We start from the raw sequence: 21,844 nt of genomic DNA, 5'->3' as shown, positions 1-21,844 counted from the left end.
TAAAACTCAGATCGTGCATGTGCAAAATGCACTTTTGTATGCTCAAAATATGATCTTTCATGTGCAGAATTGTGGCGGAGATCTAACCCCATATGATGGGGAACCTCTAGGGGTTCACGCTGGTACTGCAATCAGTTCACAAATTAAAATTAAAACGTTTCCCTCATTTATACTCGAATAAATTGAAAAGTGCATAAAAACATGCTTAATATAATGTACACTGACATGAGATTGAAATAGTCCACTTCATGGTCATGACGTCAATTTTCGATTTATGAGTAAGAAAATATTGTGATTTACATAACTTGAAGAGGAGCAACTACACAGTCTAATACATCAAACATTTGAAGTCACTGTGTATAAAGTACTACAGTTTTTGTTAGATTCATTAGATACTAACCCTTCTTGTATTGTAGTCCTTATTTAGCAGCTTGTTAGGAAGATATCTGTAATCATTTGTTAGATGTTGAGTACTTTATTGTCAAGTGTAAAAAACAGCATTGCTAGTAGCAAGTCTCCAACACAAACATTAAAATGTGACATGAGTCAAGGTCAATTTAATGTTTTAATGAGCATACACCACTAAGGAACCTTTTTTGTGTTGTTGTTGTTGTCATAAATAAATGTAATTAAATTAATTACAGTGCCTTATATAATATTTCTAGAAGTCATTTTATATAAACAGAAGGCCACTCGAGTTTATGATTATAGAGTTTATTTCGTGGCATATTTAATTATGCAATTATTTAATCGTGTTAAATATATGGTGAGTTTAGGACCCTGCGACTCTCGTATGCCGAGTGGGTGGAGTCACAGATGATTGACAGGATATTCTGGAGGCACGGCAGGCGAGTAATCTGGCAAACTGACCACAGCCACACCGTCAGACTACAGACAGCAAATCTTAACGAAATTCCGCCCCAAATCGGGAACTTAATCGCATTTTGATGCCGAAATATTGGCCTGAAACTATCATCTATGGACTTCCATCTGTGATGTTCGTGTTTGAGAGCTGATAATGATGAAGATGAAGCTACGAGCGGCGGGAGGCGAAAATCACCGATGCGACTTGAATTCCGTTAACGGATCCGATCGGGAGAGCGGCACCCGAGCGGCTCAACTCGACAAGGAGGCGGTGTTCGAGTGGTTCGGCTTACAGCTGAACCCGTCCGGACGCGTGGAGCTGCTTTGCGGGCTGCTGCATATGTGTCAGCCGCTGGAACTACGCTTCCTCGGCGCCTGTCTAGAGGATCTGGCCCGGAGAGATTTCACCGTCCTGCGGGATTATGAGATCCGGGCCAACTCCCCCGCTGATCTGGAGGGGCTGATGAACGTAAGCGACCCCGTTGTGCTGTCTAAACTGCTCGTTTATTTGTCTTTGCTCGGATCCAAGAGCAGGGAATGCGCCGGGATTCTGTTCAGGACGTTGAGTCGAATGGACGCCGGGATGTGCGGCGCTCTACCGGAGCCGGGGACCGTGGATCAACTGCGGCTGCTCTTCACGATGGGATCGTTACACCCGGCGTTCAGTTTCTATCAGCGGGAAGAGCTGCGAGCGCAGTTGGACAGACTCCAAAGATGGGTGTGTTATATTTACCTCAAAATCACTGACATTAAATAAACAGATGTTGTAAAATACCACTGCAAATGAACCCTAAAATACTATAGGAATATAGCAATACCATGGTATTCCTGGGAGTGCCACCCTTACAAAAAATAAAATAAAAATAATTAATAAATAAATAAAAAAGTCTTTTGACAGTACCATACTACAGTGAGGGTATCAGATGGTAAAACCATGGTACTTCAGGGAATATTATGGTTCTACTATGGTACGTTTTCAAAAACATGGTAGTTCCTTTTTTATGTATTGGCTAAAGTCACTAATAAAAATCACCAAAAGCACAATGATATTACCATGGTTTTTTATGTGTGCACTATGCCAAGACCACCTTATTTTTTTTTTATATTTCAAGTGGCATATAAATATGATGGTTTTCTGGACATCATGTTCGTATTGCCATGTGAAAATGGCAATAGCAAAGTGGTCTTGAGAATACTGCTCTTTAAGAAAAGTCCTGCCACAGGACCATGGTACATTGATGGTGTCAGATGGTTAAAAACATGGTACTCCAGGGAATATTATGGTTCTACTATGGTACCTTTTCATGTATTGGCTAAAGTCACTAATAAAATGAACAAATTACCATGGTCTTTCAGATGTATACTATTCTAATACATTACATTCTTTGAAAATGCATAGAGTAGCATATAAATAAAATCATATTCAAACTACCACAAGAACATAGCAATGTCATGGTATTCTTGGGAATACCAGCTTTATAGAAAAGTCCTGTGACATGATGGTATCAGATGATCGAAATATCATGGTGTAGCATGTGATACAATCATCGTTCCATGGTACCAACACTTAAACTCACACAAACTCGTAAATGAACGTGAATAGTCAAAAAGGAATGTGTGCTGGATCCCAGTTGGAATTTCTATCATACTTTTGAATCATTCCTAAAGGATCCCAACCAATTGGAATAAGTAACAAATAAGATCCTATTGGATAAACTGAAGTCCATAGACGATAGTTTGATTCCTATTAAGTTTTTTTTAAAGAGTTTTATTGGATATTAATGTTTAGCAGATCTTTAAATTTAATGTACTGAAATGTACTATTGGACAGTTAAAGGATTCACATGGCAGCCACAGTTGTTCCTGTAAGATTTTCTTCATTCCCGTTTATGTTTTACAGTTGGATGTTCTTGTCTTGTTGGGAATTATTAGGAACGGAGTTCTTAAAAATCAAGTTACGTTGGAAATTCCTTTTAGGATTGGTTCCAATAAAGTCCAGTATGTTTCATGTTAGAACTTTTAACACATAATTTTTTGACAAGGGACAGCCAGAGGTGTATCAGACATCTGCAGGATGCATGTACTCACGTCAGATTGACAGCTGTCAATATGTTCAGCCTTTTAAAGTGTCACCTTAAGCCAGACCCTGACAGGGAAAATCCTGGCAAATACTGTGGTCAAATATATTCACCACTCATTAATTAATTCAGAAACGCCAATCTAACAAAAGTGACACTGCATTTTGTAAATGCATGCCTGATAGTCTCATGTAAGTTTTAGGTGTCAGCCAACCTCAATAGGAATATGCCAAATCAAATATCCAAACACTTTAATCCAATACAACCACATGATAGCCAGTTTGGTTTGCTACATTCATCTGTGTCTTGTAGGCTTGTGGTCATGTTATGTGTCCATTGCTATCTTCCCTAATCTCTTTTGATCTCCATGTGAATGACTTTATTGTGAGCTTTGCATTTTGTAAATGAGGTCATGTGTGGGTCTTTTCGTCGCATGGGACGTCCACGCTCATTAGACCGAATCAGGTCTCCAGCATGACATTCTCTATCTGTTTATGAATGTCTGTTGTTTGTTTCTGATGTCAAGTTGGGAGTGATGTTAATGGTTTAAAATGATGGTGATGAGTCATGGTCATGTAAGCTGAGGCATTATGCTCACTTGTTTTAAAACAAGAGGAAACAGGGGATCCGTTGGTTCAATCAAATTAATTTTGACACATTGTAAACGACTGAATGACAGTTGTTTTCTTGCTTAAAATGACAGCTGCTTTTACTGTGGATAGGAAACAACCGTCAGCAATTATATAACCTCACATGTGTCTATTTTCCTCATCGGAGAGTTTGATGTTGGAAACCGATGAGTTTACTCACCTTCTTAATGACTTATTTTTCTTCCAGAGCCAGTTTTCCAGGCCGGGGTTCCTCTGTCCCCACCGGGAGAATGACGCAGACTGGACTCTTTGCAGCAACGCCAATCCACACCTCAGTGGCACATCACAGAGGAAAGGTATCTCACCTCTGCATGTTGAAATCCCTTTCAACGCACAGAAAAAAGTGAGAGTTGCAGCACTGTAACGATGATGTCTTTTGATGTTGCAGTGGTGCACATTGAGAAGATCATTCTGAAGGAGGTTTCTATGGGAGGAGACGGCAGGCAGTACAGTTTTGAGGTGAGTTCAAAACCACATCAGAGACGCTGAGTTTCAGCACTGACATTTCATCTAAAAGAAGCTTAGAGAGCTCCAGGATTGTGGGAAATCATTAAGAATGATATGTACCCAGTTGTATGGCATGCCGATAAGAGAAAGTCTTCTTAGAAAGTGAGGTAAGAAATGTTGAGGTAGTTATACAAAACTCAAAGACAAAATCCATACAGGTCCGCACATAATCTGTTTACAGATTTTCACAGAATGCAAAAGACTGTTTTAAAATAATTAGTTAATTCTAATTCTAGCTAATTAGTTCATTCTAACAGATACCAACTAAAGTAATATTTGGAGATATTGAAAACATAATCATGGCTAAACATTATAGCATTTCAGTGATTTAAAAAAAATCTTGTATTGATGTCTTATATATTAATATTCCTTTATAGCTGTATAATAATATGGGCTTGGTGGCAACGGAAGAGATTAAATTTAACATAAAATCAAAATGGACCCTGTTCTTGTTTGTTATTCCAAAGAAACCTGTCTGGCTCCATCCTGGTATGTTAACACCCACGGTTCAGTCAATTCCCGATGGATAAAATTAAGTCCTACACCACATTTTTTTTCCTAATGTCCCACAGTTAATGTCTTAGTAGCAGCTGTTGTTTCAGATCTGCATGTATGCTTTTCCATTATTTATGGTGTTTAAAGGGTTACTCAACCCCAAAATGAAATTTTGGTATTAATCACTTACCCCCATGTTGGTCCAAACCTGTAAAAGCTTTGTTCGTCTTCGTAACACAATTTAAGATACCAAGTAACTTACACTGTCAAGGTCCAGAAAAGTATGAAAGACTTCATCACTGCCATCAGTGGTTCAATCTGAATTTTATGAAGTGACGAGAACACTTTTTGTAGCATGAAGAAAACAAAAATAAATACTTTATTCAACAATTTGTCATCTCTGTGTTTCTCCGCATTGCCGTAGCGCCATTTTGGAGAATGCCAGCAACACAAGGATCAGTTTTCTACGTGTATTTATGCTTTGATTTGAACGAAAACAGCGCATCTGTGCATCCGTGCTGACACAGAAGAGCGTAGACTGCTTGTGTTCAGCGGATGTTCTCCAAAATGGCACTACGGTGATGCGGAGAGACAAATTGTTGAATAAAGTCATTATTTTTCTTTTTTTCCCTTACAAAAAGTGTTCTTGTCGCTTCATAAAATTCAGATTTAACAACTGATGGCAGTGATGATGTCTTTCCAACTTTTCTGGACCTTGACAGTGCAATTTACTTGGCAGTCAATGGGACAGTCACAGGCCTCCCGGTTTTCATCCAAAATATCTTAAATTGTGTTCCAAAGACAAACAAAGCTTTTACGGGTTTGAAATAGGGCTGCACGATTAATCGCATGCGATTGTCATGCGTGTCTCTTTAGTAAATCTGGTTCTGTGATTAGCACTAAATATAAATCACCTGCTTCCAAATGGAGCGGCACTTAATATACAGAGCCACAGTTCGCTGACAAGCTATGCAATATCGCGTTCATAATCGCAGATGAATAGAACATGGAGGTAAGTGATTAATGACAACATTTCCATTTTGGGGTGGAGGATCCCTTATAAAAGGCCTCAAAATTAACGCACACTCAGTCTCTGTGGTTCCAGACATGTCCTGAAGGCCGAGCTATGCTCTCGGCTGTGTACATGAGATTTCTGTCTCTCTGGGACAAGTGAAGAAACATGCAAAGCCTGAGCTGTAAACATCCGGTTGTTGATACAGAGTTGACCGCCTCCCCTAAGAGGCTTTGGCTCCGCTCACAGTGAGAGTATGGACCAGCGCCAAAACAGTCGGGGTAGAGAGAGAGAGGCCTGACTGAGAGAATTGTTTTTCTTTTACTTTGCCTAATGTATCGTGTAATTTTCAGGGTTGAAAATTATCCTGGAATCCTGGAATACAGTCTTGTCATAAAAGCTGGGTTGTGGGCATGGCATGATGAATATCCTGTAAAATGCAACATAGTGTACCAAGCAAAATATGACTGAGGAAAGCAAGATGATTATCTCACACTCTTGGGCAAGTAGCTTGTATTGGTTGGGCTGTACTGCAGTGGATTGTCTGATGTCTTTGAAAAGTGACATAAGTCATTTTGGCATTTGTAGTTTGAATAAATGGTCTATTTGGGCAACACAATTGCATTCATAGGGCTCTATGAAATCCATTTGATTTTTTTTTTAAATAAAATCAATTTTTTCAGATTGAATTTTTCAGGATTCTATTTTATTCATTTTATTTCTTTGAGAAAATGTGATTTCTCACTGTATGACTAATGTAAGTGAGAATGTGTCAGGGAATATCCCCCTTCTGACACTTTTAGGATTCTGGAAGCACAGATGCTCTGAAATCAGGATGAGTAATGACAGAAATGAAATCCAGCATCTTAAACCGAGAACACTAGTCTAGAGTTTTGGTTCAAGTGTTTATTGTGGGACGATTGTGAGGATGCAAAATAAAATCACCTTTCATACGTGTTCTTGTCATGTTCAGCAATTAGTTTTAGATTAATATTATTATTATTTTTTTTAATAATAAAGCTGTTAGACTGTTTGCATATCGAACTCCTCTAAGACATCTTTAAATTGATTGCTATGACCCCTGCTCTGCTATAGCTATTCTCATTGAGACTGGCACCTTTAGCTGTTGAGTTGTGACTCATTTTGTTTTTATTTTTAAAGCGTTGTATTTTTAGGATGCTTGTATAGTTAGCTTATAGTAGCTTTGACAATTTCACTATTAATCAGATCTTGTAAAAGGTCAAGCTGAACAGTCTGCCTTTAAGTTATGGACTGTGTGTGAGTGAAAATTGGCTTTGACAAGTAAATACAACTTTACTTGACTGTTGCTACAAAACTTTTAGATATTTATAGCAAATAAAAAAAGAATTCCATAACAGCCTGTCCGTGCCTTTATTCAGTATTCGTAACCTAAAGGTTGTTTGGAGGCTTAAGTGCGAAGGAGACGTATTGAGGACACCCGTGAGGAGTCTTTCGCTCTGCTCTCCCCAGGATATATTAAGATAGAAAGCACTTCTGACAGAGATTTAATTGTTTAATGCCAGTCTCAAACTATGCGTTTTTTTTTTTTTTTCAGTCCTTTAGGATTGTACTTGTCAGACTGTACAAACATGATGATCATGTCACATTGTGGGGTCTCCGCTATCATTAAAGTCAGACTGATGCATTAAAGGCACAATATAGCTACATTTCCACCACTGGAACTTTACCCAGAAACTAGGGACTTTGGGCTGGTACTCTGTGTTTCCACCGCAGGAACCAGGATCTAAATAAAGTTCTGGGTAAAAAAGAAATGGCCCCTCAGCAAGTCCCTGCTCGAGAGGTAGTACTTTTTCAAAGGTACAGAACTTTTGGGAACAGGACTTGGGTGCTAAACATGCTGATTGGTTGATTTCTCATAGCACTGTGATTTCAATCACCATTTATTCTGATAATTTTTTAAATACCATATTACTGTTACTGTGTCATGAAATGTAGTTAAAAGTATTTCAGACGAGAATGTAGTTGTTCGGTATAATTTGGGTGGAAACGCAGCATTTTCGCTGCTAGAGTGCTATTTTCAAAACAAATAAATAAACAAAGGCATAGTTTGATGACGCTGTGACTGTGAGTCTGTGAGTATGGAATCATGGGAGTTGTCGTCTTTATCCCCACAGCCGATGCAATCCGGTAGTTGAAATCGCTTATTTCTCTGGATTTAAACATTCTTTGAAACATTTGGGATAATGTAAGTACACAAGTCAGCAAAATATATAACACTGGTTTTTGGATTTTAATAAAAAAAAATCTTACATATTGTGCCTTTAAAAACAGGTGTGCGCAAGATAACTTGTCTGGAGTTCCACATTATTAACCCATACACGTTCAGGGACATGAAGACAGCGGCGCAACTGGTGTTTATTATCACAAAGGCAACGTATCGGATAAATTCTGTGAGATGAGGACGGGAGCGCCAGAGTTTATGCGGTTAGAAGAAATCTCTAGCATTAATTCTGATCATGGCTTGTCTTGAAAAATGAAGACCGTTTGATTTCAGAATTTTGTTGCAGGTCAAATTTGATTGCAACCCCCATTAATCGTCTGTCGGTGAACATGTCAAACCAGCAATCAAAGACCAGAGATTTTAGCCAAGGATTATAGGAATCTTTTAGGATTTTTTTAAATTTTTCTAAATCGTGGCCAAAATCACACAGTGTGAGCCGGGCTTAGGACCACAATCAATGTCACATTTGTTTGTTATCATCATGATCAGCATAAATGAATGCTGTTACACATTATTTAAAATGAAATATTCTAAGTGTGAACATAAAATCATTAGATGCTGAGATTTATGCACCATTCTGCCGAGTCCAATCCATCCCCATCAAAACAAGGTTGAAAGAATGGAATGAAAAGGAAAGTATTTTATGTTCTCAGCCAAATTTGAGCCACTACCTTTTCTCTGTCTGGCTTGAAGTCCTTATGTGAGTTGCATCCCAATCAGAAATCACCATGCGTCACTGGAAGACCGATTCTCCACCCTTTCCCAGGCTTACCACTGAACCCTGACCACCTGCGTCTCGCCAAACCCTACGATTAAGACATCAGTATTCACTGGAGAAGCAGACGTAATAGCATGCCAGCCCTTGTTAAGGCTAAAATATTTACTCAGTGCGTCGGGCTACCCGGGTGTTGAAAGAGCCGGTTTGGAGTTACAGATAAACACTTCAACACTTTTATTGTTGTCTGAGATGGATGAATTGCCACAATTACAGACATCATCTTATTGAGTCTTTGGGAGGGGATATCTGCCAGAACTTTCACAATGGATGCGATTTTATTTGGACCTGTACTGTGTAATCCCACCAGAAACCGACTACAGTGAAAACAGTTTTGCACTTATGTGAATCCACAAACAAGGAAATGGCTCAAGACATTATCACAGCGCTTTTTTTTTTTCTTTTTTTTTAATATAGAGAAATGCTCCAACAAAGATGTTGAGCCTACTTCATTTGTAAAACCAAGTTGTAAAGCGCAACAGATAGTTACCTTTTCTTGTAAAACATGACACCAACTATGTGCAGCAGCATGATTATCAAATGCCTTTTGGCTTGAATCGGCCTCATTTGGGATTTAAAAAGACAGTAAAAGCAGTACAATTAAGTAATAGGCCTATTTAAATGTAAAATAACTCATTTTTTAATATATATTCTAATATGTAATTTATTCCTGTGATGCAAAGCCGATATTTTTTCCATTGCTTCAGTCTTCAGTGTAACATGATCCTTAAGTAATCATTATAATATGATGATTTGCTGTCCAACAAACATTTCTTATCAATGTTGAAAACAGTTGTGTGGCTTTTAATATCTTTGTAGAAACTTTTGTTTCTTTGATGAACACATTTGAACATAATTAAAATCTAAAAGCTATAGTTGTGTTGAATTAATTGAAACCAAGTGAACTCTAGTAGCTGAAATGCTCAAGTGCAAAAAACACAGTGCAATGACCCAATTTGGTGGAAAACTGATTCTGGGCGTACACCCCATTTTGATGTCATTGTGTTTATTTGGGCTGGTTTAAATATTTTAGGTATGCCTAGATTTCAATGGGAGATTCCATTGGAATATTTTATTTACCTAGCACATCGTAATCTCCGAAAATGAGCTAATAGTCTAAGAGCTCAAATGTTCTTCTCTTTCTGTAATGTCATTTCTGGAACCTAAACTTTTGAAATATTTGACTGAGGAAATGTGAAGAAATCCATGTTAAGGCATCTGTGGCAAAAGGACAAGCACAATTATTCCTGTCTGAGTGAAATATGATGAGCTCTGGGGAATCCAAGTAAAAGATCCATTACGCTCAGGCCGATGAGAGCAATACTGGTCTCATTGAGTTTCTCCTCTTTTGCAGGTGAAATGGTCAGACTCTTCATCTAGTGCCATCACCAAAAGTCATTGGGAGTTGGAGGAATTTCTATTAAAGGTGAGCACAGAGACGTAGGTCTTTTGTTGTGGTTTTTGTGCTTGTTTAGTCACATGGGACTGTAGCACATGCCAGTGAGCCCACCGGTTGGGCAAGATGCCACCTGGCCAGACCAGCGAGGGACATTGTCCATCTGTTTCCACTTCTATTTTCCTCTCTCTGGCTCTGTTCATAATGAAATACTGAAAATGAAATGATAAAAACTTCAGTGTTTTTTTAACATAATTTAGAAACGATTACAGTATTTCCTTATATTATAAATTGTCTTTTATGTTTTCAAGATCCATTTCAATTATTGTTTATTTTATGTGCATTGGTCTTTTTTCATTTTTAATAGTTCAAATTTTTGCATACAAAATACATAAATATTACATAAATTATTTTAGCTTTATATCGATTAATGTTTTACAATTTATACAAATTTAAAACCTTTAGATTTACAGCATACTATCTTTAGAAACAGTGTACAAAACCGTATGTAATTTGAAAAGAAATGTTTCAGTATGGCATGTTGATGTAAAATGATCCTTGCATGTTTATTTTAGTGATTACCATCCTGTTTTCATTTTGGAAATAGTTAATGGCAATTTTTAGTTTTTCGTTAATTACAAACAATTAAATACTTTGGGAATGTAATGTTAAGCAGGGCTCCAAACTGAAACTAAAATGGTCGCATTTGCAACCATAAAAATGTAATTGTGAGTGAAGTTTTTGCTGATGTTGTGTTCGCGTATTAAACCGATGATGCGCATCACAGAACCAATTTGGTATTACAAAGAATTATTTGTTTTTAATCTGTTTTTAAAGAGATAGTATGCTGTAAATCTAACCGTTTTAAATTTAGTCAAAGGCTCCTGAAAGAACCATCCCTTTCTCAACTTTTTATAATCTGAAGAACCTTTTGTGAAACGTAAAGTACAAGTGCTCTATCAAAAAAGTGACTTGAGTAGAAGTTGAAGTGCTCTTTAAGCACCACACTTAAGTAGAAGTACTAAAGTATTCAACATTTTTTGTACTTAAGTATTGCAAGTAGTCTATTTTAAAATTTACTACTCAGGTACTGAAAGTAAAAGTAGAAGTATTGTGTTATTTAGCTATTAAAGAAAGTAGTCAAAAGTTTGAACATATTGTTTTTACTATTTCAAATGATTAACCTAAAGGACAATCACAATTCCTTTGACTGTAACTTCTTGTAAACAAAAAATGGTTACTAGGGTTAGTTAGCCCAATTTGTAAAATTCTGTTATTAATAACTTACCCTCATGTTGTTTCAAACCCGTAAGACATCAGAGGGTCATTTAGAATTTTTTGAAGCATCGAAAATACATTTTGATCCAAAAATAGCAAAAACTACGACTTTATTCAGCATTGTCTTCTCTTCCGTGTCTGTTGTAAGACAGTTAAAAACAAAGCAGTTTGTGATATCCAGTTCGTGAACGAATAATTCGATGTAACCGGATCTTTTTGAAACAGTTCACCAAAACGAACTGAATAGTTTTAAACGGTTCGCGTCTCCAATACGCATTAAGCCACAGATAAATTAAGCTGTTAACTTGTTTAATGTGTCTGACACTCCCTCTGAGTTCAAACAAACCAATATCCCGGAGTAATTCATTGACTCAAACAGTACACTGACTGAACTGATGTGAAGAGAGAACTGAAGATGAACACCGAGCCGAGCCAGATAATGACTCGTTCACGAGTCAAGAACCGTTTCTTTCAGACGCGTCCGATTCGTGAACCGAGGAGCTGATGATACTGCGCATGTGTGATTTAGCCTGAAGCAAACCGACACACAGAGCGTCTGGAACCGAACTGATTCTTTTGGTGATTGATTCTGAACTGATTCTGCGTTAATGTTATGAGCCCAGGTGCAGTCAACGCCAATGACGCCATTGCGTCGAGCGCAAAAGAATCGATGAACTGTTTTCTTCAACTGGTTTATTGAATCGAACTGTCAGAAAGAACTAACGCACAGTCTTCTTAATCGTTTGATTCGCTCAATGATGTGCCAGCTTCATCAAACCTCCCATCTACAGTTCTGGCAGTGGTTTGTAATGGAATGATTCGTAGCATTTTTATAATTGTAACGAGTAACGATGCAGCAGATAAAAAAAATATCGGAGTAAAAGTATTAAACTCAGCGAAAATATGTACGGAAGTAAAAGTGGAAGAAAGAGAACAAGATAATACTCTAGTAAAGTACAGATACCGCCTTTTAGTACTTAAGTACAGTAGTGAAGTAGTTCTACTTCGTTACTATACATCTCTGGGAAGCACCTTTATTTTTAAGAGTGTATGAGAACATTTACAGGATGCATTGAAGAGGAGCCCAAACCACACTCAGTGGCCACGTGATGCTTATGATCCATGATATTGGTACAGATTCTGTGTAATAAACAATGCATGACTATATTTCAAGTTGGAAAAGACATTTAGCTCCCACTTTAATCCTACCAGATTGGATTAAAATGCTGATAAAGGCGAGAAAACATGAGACATAAACACATGACAGTATGATTAAAATGTAAATAAAAAAATATTAATAAATCATGTTTATTCTGTGTCACCTTAAAAAATCATTTGCCGCCTATTTTTTTTTTTCCTATAGGAGCCAATGGCTCCTTAAATGTTTTTTTTAGTTTGGAGCCCTGCAGAGAAGTTTGCTTTTGCACTGCACATTTTGTCTAATATAGCTAGTCGGATCATCACAGTATTTTTTGCATTCCTTACCAAAAACTGCATACCTTGAACCAAAAACCCCAATGACTTGTACATACACTATATGGACAAAAATATTGGGACACCCTTTTCTTTAGAACAGAAAAAGGCATTTCCAAAACTGTTGCAACTTCGATAGAAACATAATTCATACATTTAAAAATTGTATTTCCATCTCTGTTGCAAGAGTTTTGGAAGTGTCTAAAATGACTGTACCCATATGTACAAATCATTGGTGTTTTAGGCTCAAGATCTGCATTAAAAGTCAGACCAAATGCGTTCAGCTGGGATTAGGACTTGGCTTTCTGCAGAGTTCTTCCACACTGACTGAATCAATCATTTCTTTCTGAACCTTGCCTTATACACAGAGGCATTGTCATGTTAGAATAGAAAAGGGTCCTGTCCAAACTGTTGCCATAAAATTAGAAGCACACAATTCCCTAGAATATCATTAAATTCTTAACATTAAGATTTGTACTCATAGAAACCTGTTCAATAGAAGAGGGTGTCCATATACTTCATGTAGCATAGCTGTATTGAATTTAAATTGCAAAGTGAGGTAAAATAATCCCTCTGTCTCTCTAGCTTCCTAAGGATCAGAGTCCTGATGGCTTTGAGAAGGGTATCGTCAGGTTACTCAGTCGTAGAGATCAATGTGAATCCAGAGAACTGGAGAGAAACCTCAGGTAAATCTCATCTCACTCGTAACTAGAATAATTGTGTCTTTGCATAATTGTGTTTATAAAAAAAAAAAAGTTGCATCCTTTTGCATTCATTTTTCTCAGCTTCAACTGCTTATGTTTTCTCTTTTTGTTCAGTTCGATACACTATTTGCTGTCATTATAATCACATTATAGTCTTTCCTTGCAGCTGTGTCATGGGATAAATGCAGTTGTGCTGAAAGCATAAATTTCAGTGCAATTCCTAAATCTGAAAGTCTCGGTGCTAAACCAAAAACAACATTGAGCCTTGCATAACTAGCATATTTTAAAAGTGCATTAGTTTTATTAGTTTCAAACTGTGGTGGACTTGGAGAGGATTACGACTGCTAACCTAAACCTATTCAGAACTGTTTCCTGACTACAGATGTTCAAATGATATAGTATTAGACAGATGGTTTTTAATTCTTCAGAGATTGAAAGATTTGGATCAAGTCCGTCACTAAATTGTCAAAGGGATTCAGTGTTCAATTCTTTTTTTTGTTGTTGTCACAAAAAACAAAGTGTATTTTTCAAGTCCCACAACACATGGCAGTATTTAGGTCAGTAACACTGATGTCAGGACCAGAGGGGATTCTGCTTCCTGTAGGACAGCTTAGATGTGGTGAAAATAAAACATCAGTGACTTTTTTAATACCTTTAACTTTCTCTCTCTCTCTCTCTCTCTCTCTCTCTCTCTCTCTCTCTCTCGTTCGTTTGCAGGGAGAAGTTCCTGTCTCTATCACAGGATGTCCTTCAGAGATGTGATGTTTCCAGGTTCTTCCTGTCTGATGCTTCTGTACTGCCATGCAGCCACTGTGAGAATCCTTCCGACTGGCCAACCAGAAAATGCTATCAGTTGATGACTAATGTTAAAATGACCAAATATCATTATATTAATAGGCCGAGCATGATTTCACTATGTAACACTTGCCCATCTGCTCGTCTCTGCAGGTACCAGTGCGCCCGTAGCCAGAATCCATCAGCCTGAACGCGGTTTCTCTGAGGACTGCTCCGAGACGTCCAGTCTGGAGGAGGGTGAGAGAGATACAGACCTGTCAGATCTGCCCTACAAACACTTGCCAACACGCATGCTCTGGTCTCATCAGTGACTTTTCTCTTTTACAGATGTGGAGGCTTACAGCGTCAGAGCTGCGGGACTGAGGTACACCTTCACTGACCTAACAAATTCATATTTTAATACAGCAAGGATGCATTCACTTGATCAAAAGTGACAGTTAAGACTGTGTAGGAAAGGATTCCATTTCAAATAAATGCTGTTTTTTTTTTTTTTTTACTTTCTATTCATTAAAGAATCATAAAAAATGCATCACTGTTTCTAAGAAAAGTTTTCAACACTGATAATAATAAGAAATGTTTCTTGAGCAGCGAATTAGCTTATTGATATGATTTCTGAAGATAATGTGACACTGAAGACTGGAGTAATGATGCTAAAAATTCAGCTTTGCATCACAAGAATAAATTACATGAAAATAACTGTCTCTATTTGAATATAAAGCCACCGTTTTTTTCATATTCCACTATGTTCTTCCCTCAACTTTCATTCCAAGCACCATTCATTCCTTAAGATCCAAACGGATTAATTTAGAAGCTACCAAACACTTCATGCGTTCCCCTATTTAAAATCGCCACGTTTTATTTTGTGTCACCATACTTACTTGAGTGACCGTCTTTAAATAGGAAAAACATGGAAGTGTTTGGTGAAACACTCATCTAAGATAAGGGAAGAACATAATGGAATATGGAAAAATGTGGTGTTTTCCTTTGAATTTTAATATATATATATTTTATATTTCTGCTTTACTTTTTGATCAAACAGAGGCAGCCTTGATGAGCATATCTGATGAACACTTTTTACAAATACATTAAAAAAGACATCAACATCAGCATATATGTTGTTATAATTTATTTCTTCTTTTTTTGTTTGTGAGTTTTGTTTAGCTTGTAAAGTGTACTTTAAAAAAAAAAAAATTAAATGTAACTTGGTTTGATATTTTATTATCTAACGCAATGGCATTCATGTATTAAGTGTGGCTTACGTGTCCAAATACTTGAGGCCGCTGTACACAATATAATATCAGGTCTGTCTTGTAAGGGTCAGTAGAGTAAACCATGTTTATGGTCATTTCTTGTCACATAATCAGTTTTCTTCTCCCTGTAGTAATCAGCGCTCTGAATGCCAGAGGAGAGGAAACTGTGAGCAGAATGGAGAGAGAGTTTGGAAGAAAGAAACTGAATTGGAACAGGTGAGGCCGTGAAATTGTTTCTCATTCTTTGGTATTCTGGGAACAGCATACGACTGAGATATGTGCTTCTGTAGTCTGAATACTGTGCACACAGTCTGCAATTTTTTAATGCATACTGTCTATAAAGAATAAGTTAAATCTTGTATATTACAATTTAGAAAATCATTACCATAAGTTAGTCATGTATGAAAAAGAAAGTACATTTTTCCATACATTTTTAACATCTTCTTTTACTGTTGGATTGGACTGTCAAAAGTTCTGGGGTTTTTATACAGAATTGGATTAAAAATGTTTGGCAACCACTTTTATTTTTTTTTAAGGAAGAAAAGATGCAATTTTGAAGTGAATTAAACATGCATCTAATGGACTAAGCTGATTGCAGTGTAGCAATACTACTTCACTATTTTGCATAGTATTTAAAAAAATTAAATATAGACAAAGTTGTTCATTGTTTTGAGGCATGTTAGACATATTCACACTCTGTCTGCCTGCAGAGCTGCACAAATGACAGAAGGATCTTCACAGCTGGACAGAAGAACAAAGGAAGGCCAGCTGGAAAAAGGTACACAAACACTGTTGAGTTGCCCTCTATATGAGTGCAGATTGAAATGTTGACCTGGTCTTATTTCAATATTTTTAAATGCAATGAGGCATGAATTCTCACTGATGCATTGGGCTTATGGTCACGACTGCTGATGTATGTTTTCAGGGATAGAGGCAGACGAGTTACTGGTGTCAAGACTTCTAATGGAATCCAGAAGCCTTCTGCAGCACTGATGATCAACCAGTCAGCTTGCAAAGGTTTTTGTGCCACGGCTAAAATATAGCAAAGCGAAAATGATTGATATCTGTGCATCTCCAAATACATACCGCATACATGTACTACTCCCTTACAGATAACTACAGCTGTGTTTTCTTCTGTCTTTTGGTATGTAGACACAGGAAGGGACCGGTATGGGGACTCCTCATCAGAGAGCTCTAACTCAGTGCCGTCCAGTCCTGTTCACCAGAAGAGCCCGGAGGACCAAGGTGTGTTATTCATAAAGTAACTAGTTAATAAAAAAAAAAAAAAACTGTAATTTACTGAACCTCATGTTGTTCCAAACCCATACAACTTTGTTTTGTGAAACAAAAAAGGAGACATTTAGCAGAACGACAAACTCCGTCACGTCTACACAGAATAGTGCTTATAAATAAGAAGAAAGCAAGTCAAATTTGGTTCCATTTAATAGATTATCCTCCAAAAATTGTAATTCTTATCGATCCAAAAATTGTCTTTGGAGGGCATCTCCATGTGATCTAACAACAAAGTTTTCATGGTTTTTCAGCAGTGACCCAAAAACTGCTCCAGTATTGTTTTAGTGTATATATATATATAATATATATATTAGAAACAGACGTACAACCAATTTGCATTCCAACCTAAATTCGAGGTCATGCTAAAATGAAGTCAGATTAAATAATAATACAATGGAGTCAGATTTGAGTTTAACCTAAATTGAATAACTCTACACGCTGAAAGACAGAACATGCAGGAATATATATATATATATATATATATATATATATATATATATATATATATATATATATATATATATATATATATATATATATATATATATATATATATATATTAGCTTGATCATTTTATATTTCCAGTTATTTCAATTCAAATTTGATGTAAAGTATTTAGTTTTTGCCTTAAATTTTTTTTTTCTGTTAGTTTTAGTAATTTTGCTTCTTTAACTTCTCATTTTAAAAAAAAACTATTTATATCATTTATTTAAAGTATATGACTGGTTTCAGTTACAGAAAACTGAATAACCAATGTAATTGTTTTTGTTGTTGTTTTGTTCTGTCTTTTATTGTCATAGAAATACTACTGTGAATTATATTATTTATTTAATTTACTGTTGGGGCAAATGAAAATGCAAAAGTTCCATGTTTGCTGTAGTTCCATTATGAATTATTAAATGAAATCTACATGATGATTTAATGTGTGTGTGTCTTCAGATACAGAGAGTCAGTCTGATAACTCGGTGCAGGAGCCAGCTGAAAAGACTCACCTCGCCAAAGGCGTTGGCGGGAAAGCAGTTGCCATGGTGAATCCATTAGTTCCCGAGCCCCAGAATGTTCCACAGCCTCCTTCAGTGGTGGAGCTGGCGCTGACCGCGTGCCTCCCTTACGCCCTGCAGTACAACACCACCCCTCAGAGAGACGCGGGGCAGGGTAACATAACCATCACCATCCCACTGGCCCAAGACCCTGGAGCATCATCAGCCAGCACTCACCCACAGCAGCAGCCACCGCTGGGAGCGTTCAGCGTCCTCTCGCCCGGCCAGTGTCCTCTGCAGCCCGCTAACACCACCACGGCCAACAACCCCATCAAAACAAACGCCAAGGCCACTGTTACTCCCAACGTCCCTTCCAGCTCAAGTTCCGGCAGTAGCCAAGTACCAGGACCTTGCCCCACAACTGTACCAACGCACACCCCGGGACCAGGGCCCCTGCCGGCCTCTGCAGTCACACACAGCACCGCTCAGAACAACTCCTTGTCCTACATCAACTGCTCCAGTCTGCCAGTTATGCCACAAGCAAGTGGTACACAGCAGCAGCAGCAGCAGGGGGGCTGCAACGCCTGTGGCTGCCGTGGCACCTGTGGAGGAAACAGTGCCCACCAGACACCCAGCTACTTCCTGCCGCCCCAACCCCAACCTGCCCGTCAGATGTTCGGGCCACCACCTGCATTCTTCCATCTCCCTCCCTCTCTATGCAACAGCTTCCCTTCCCAGGGTCACCAGAATAACGGGGCGCCGCTGTCCTTCTACGCCCACACTGGTCCTCCTGCAGCGTTCCTGCACGCTCACTCGGAGCACATGCTGGCATCGCAGGCTGGATACAGTCTGCCTCAGATGCACCACTTCCGTCACTATTACCCACCTGTCTTTCCGCCGGTTGGCATGATTTCTAGCGGAACCAACATGAAGAAGACCAACAACGTGTCCTGCTATAACTGCGGCAAGAGCGGACATTACGCTCAAGAGTGCAAACAACCGACCATCGACGCCGGGCTGACAGGTATGAAGATGCCATATATATATATATATATATATATGTGTGTGTGTGTGTGAATATATGTTGTTAACAAAGCATTATCTAACTCTTTATGAGATAAATTGGGTTTTGAAATAGACAGTGAGTAAAGGATACAAAGTTTCTAGTACACGATTAGACCATTTAAAAGGCATTCTCATGTAATTTTTGAATGGTGCTTCACCTTATGGTGCATTAATTTCAGTGTTTAATGCTAAATAAAGGAGAGAAATTTAGCAATTTTTTATTAATAAAAAAGAAATCTATGTAGTATCTATCCATCTTTATCTCTGTATATGTATAGACACACAGTAGTAACTAATGAAAACTGTAAATATATTCCATTTAATTGTTTTATTTCTTTGTAGATTATTAAAATCTAAATTAAGATTTTGTAAATAGGGCTAACGTTTCATTGTAAACTACAAACATAATGACTGTATCATAAAACTAAATATCACGGTATTTTACTTGCCTCAGATCGCTTTTAAACCCACTTTAGCTTTTTTTTTTTTTGTCAGAGAAAGATAGTGGTCATAACGGTGGCTGAACCCCTAAAAACAACACTTAAGTAACACTAGCATATATTCGTGTGCGTTATTCCACATCGTGTTAAGTCAATTCAATTTTTTGGAAGGAAAACAGAAAGAAATTCAAGTCGTTTTCACTCATTTTACTCATTTTCTCCTTTCTCCACTTGAGTCTCGCGCGAACGGGGGTGACGGCTTGTTTGTGTCAGTAAACGCAATAAATTTGAATGTAGAAAGTGAACAAGATTTTATTATTACGGTATTATTATAAACGCATCGCGCCCATGCTTTGTAATGCACTGAACCAGTTTTATAAACTTCATTTTATGTACTTAGATGTTTTTGTGTTGCTGTGGCAGTTAAAAACCTCAAGGGGGCGCGAGAGTATGTGCTGTGAACTTGAGTAGCTTGTGCCAGATACTTTTTTCCAGCCTTATTCTTTAGCTCCATATCACTTGTAAACGCCTTTCTATTTGTTTCAGGTGGTTTCCGGCTGAAGTACGTTGCCCCAAACTCCTCGGAAGCATTAGATAAAACCGACTGACAGCGAGCAGGGGACTGAAGCCCGGCGAGCCAGCGATTCCAGAGACCCTTGAGATCTTTCTGCTCAGTTTCTTCAAGCCTTGTCCAGAGAGCAAAACAACAAAAAAAGAGCCAATGCAAGACGAGTTGCTTAAACTTAATGGGTTCTCTTAGAAATTAAATTATCTTAATGTTATAGTTTAAATAGGATGGATTGCCAGATGATTTTTGTTTTAGGTTCAGACTAGTTTATTGTTGTCAGAAGGATTTTATATGAGCTGATGTTCTCATTCTTGAGTCCTTTAGTGCAGTATTGCTTTTTTTCTGACACGGGTGAATCTTTATAGGATTTTATACATGTTGCAAGTGAAAACGACAAGAAAAGTACTGAGAAAAAAAAAAGGAATATTTTGCAAGTTAATTTTGTTATTAAAGATGCGCTTGTTCTCTTGCTGATAGTGGTTTATAATGATGCTCTTGCGACATTATACGCTGCTGGTTCGCCATGTTCTCATTCTGAATGCGATGCACTACAACTGTTGTTCTCCATAAAATGTGAGTCAGGTGTTTAAAATGCACTGAAAGAGCCTGATCTGCAGTCCTGCCTCTCATCTACACGTGCTGACCACTAGAGAGCAGCTCCAGCCCGCGCAGACTTCTTATTATAGGAGACAAAATCCTTCATACATGCACTGTTAGAGGAAATGCAATTGTAATTTCCACATGAGATACTCTGTAACCAAGAGTTTCGTTAACATAGGCCAACTTTGAGCATCATAATATCTTGCTTGAGTGCTAAATATTTTCTTGCATACTCCAAGAACCAGAAGGCGAATGTTTGTGCCTATTGCCATGCAAGCAGCTGGAAGTGTATTTAAAATAATTTCAAGAGTCTTGATTCTTTGTGATTTAAGTACATATTTAAAATGTCAAAGTTGTATTTCTGAAATCTTCTTGCGATATTTTTTGCCAAAGCAGCCCTTTTTTTAAATATATAGAAGGAGATTTGGCATGTTTGTATTGAGAAAATAAATTTTATTTTGATATTTTCAAGAGATAAGGGCTCAAGGCCCTTCATGCTTGTCCAGGTGTTTTTAGCACATTTATGATTAGTAACATGCAGTGGACTAGACGAGTTGCTTTCCTCAACAGTGAGTTGCAGGTTTTGAAATGTGCTTTCATTCAGTTCTGTAAATTGTTTCTAATCTGTAAACTGACTTTAAAGGGAGCTAACTACTCGAGGTTGAAACCTGTCGACTGTATTCGTTTTTATAGATTTATGAAGCTGTACTGTATGAACAAGGTTTGATATCTGCCTCTGAGTTTACGTTTACTGTATTTCATATGTAATTGTTGATTAATCTGAACTGAGATGTCAAATTAATCTGATCACATTTGCTTTTTTGGCAAATTGGTAATTTCTGTCAAGATATTAGCAATAAATATAAAAACCCATTTTGTGGTGTTGCTTTTGATTAGAAAGTAGCCATTGAGTTGTATATCATAAGAAAAAACAAATAAACAAAAAAAATCTATGACTATGTAAGTCAATGGCTACCAGTTGTTTGGTTCAAAGCAGTCTTCAAAGAATCATCTTGTGTGTTCAACAGAATAAAGAAACTCAAACAGGTTTAAAATAACTTGAAGGTGAGTAAATGATGAGAGAATTGTCATTTTTGGGGGGTGAACTGTCCCTTTAAAATTTGAAAAAGGTTTATATTTTATGTTTTTTATTTCAGCTGTTTAAAACATTCACTGCATAATGTTTCACATATTCATTCTTAAAATAAAACCGTAAGCAATATGCTAGTTGTACAACATTTGTATAATCAACAAAATTGCACTAATTGCATGAGCGCTGCTTGCTTGTGTGACGTAAGATGAAGAGGACGTAAGAATCCCTCAGAGCTCCTCCCCTCATCGTGAGCTCAGCCAATGAG

The 21,844-nt window shown here is 37.6% G+C and overlaps 1 protein-coding gene across 1 annotated transcript; it reads left to right on the top strand.

The window, feature by feature from the left end:
* The first annotated feature begins 826 nt into the window (after positions 1–826).
* LOC113079797 (zinc finger CCHC domain-containing protein 2-like) lies at positions 827–21,359 on the top strand. The gene is made up of 14 exons (XM_026252019.1): positions 827–1,582; positions 3,780–3,888; positions 3,981–4,051; positions 9,999–10,070; positions 13,377–13,477; positions 14,213–14,307; positions 14,444–14,527; positions 14,618–14,654; positions 15,672–15,756; positions 16,251–16,318; positions 16,466–16,557; positions 16,693–16,785; positions 17,773–18,837; positions 19,865–21,359. The coding sequence occupies exons 1-14, from the start codon at positions 1,019–1,021 to the stop codon at positions 19,924–19,926; spliced, it is 2,598 nt and encodes an 865-aa protein (XP_026107804.1). The 5' UTR covers positions 827–1,018; the 3' UTR covers positions 19,927–21,359.
* Positions 21,360–21,844: the final 485 nt, after the last annotated feature.

Source organism: Carassius auratus, unplaced genomic scaffold (assembly GCF_003368295.1).
Source record: "Carassius auratus strain Wakin unplaced genomic scaffold, ASM336829v1 scaf_tig00029232, whole genome shotgun sequence".
In the NCBI taxonomy this organism is placed as follows: Eukaryota; Metazoa; Chordata; class Actinopteri; order Cypriniformes; family Cyprinidae; genus Carassius; species Carassius auratus.
This window is presented reverse-complemented; position numbering and strand designations above follow the sequence as displayed.

Coding starts and splice junctions, on each gene's coding strand:
- LOC113079797 (XM_026252019.1), top strand. CDS start 1,019: ATGATGAAGATGAAGCTACGAGCGGCGGGAGGCGAAAATCACCGATGC. Junction 15,757..16,250: donor AAGAAACTGAATTGGAACAG/GTGAGGCCGTGA, acceptor GTCTGCCTGCAG/AGCTGCACAAATGACAGAAG. Junction 18,838..19,864: donor CATCGACGCCGGGCTGACAG/GTATGAAGATGC, acceptor TATTTGTTTCAG/GTGGTTTCCGGCTGAAGTAC.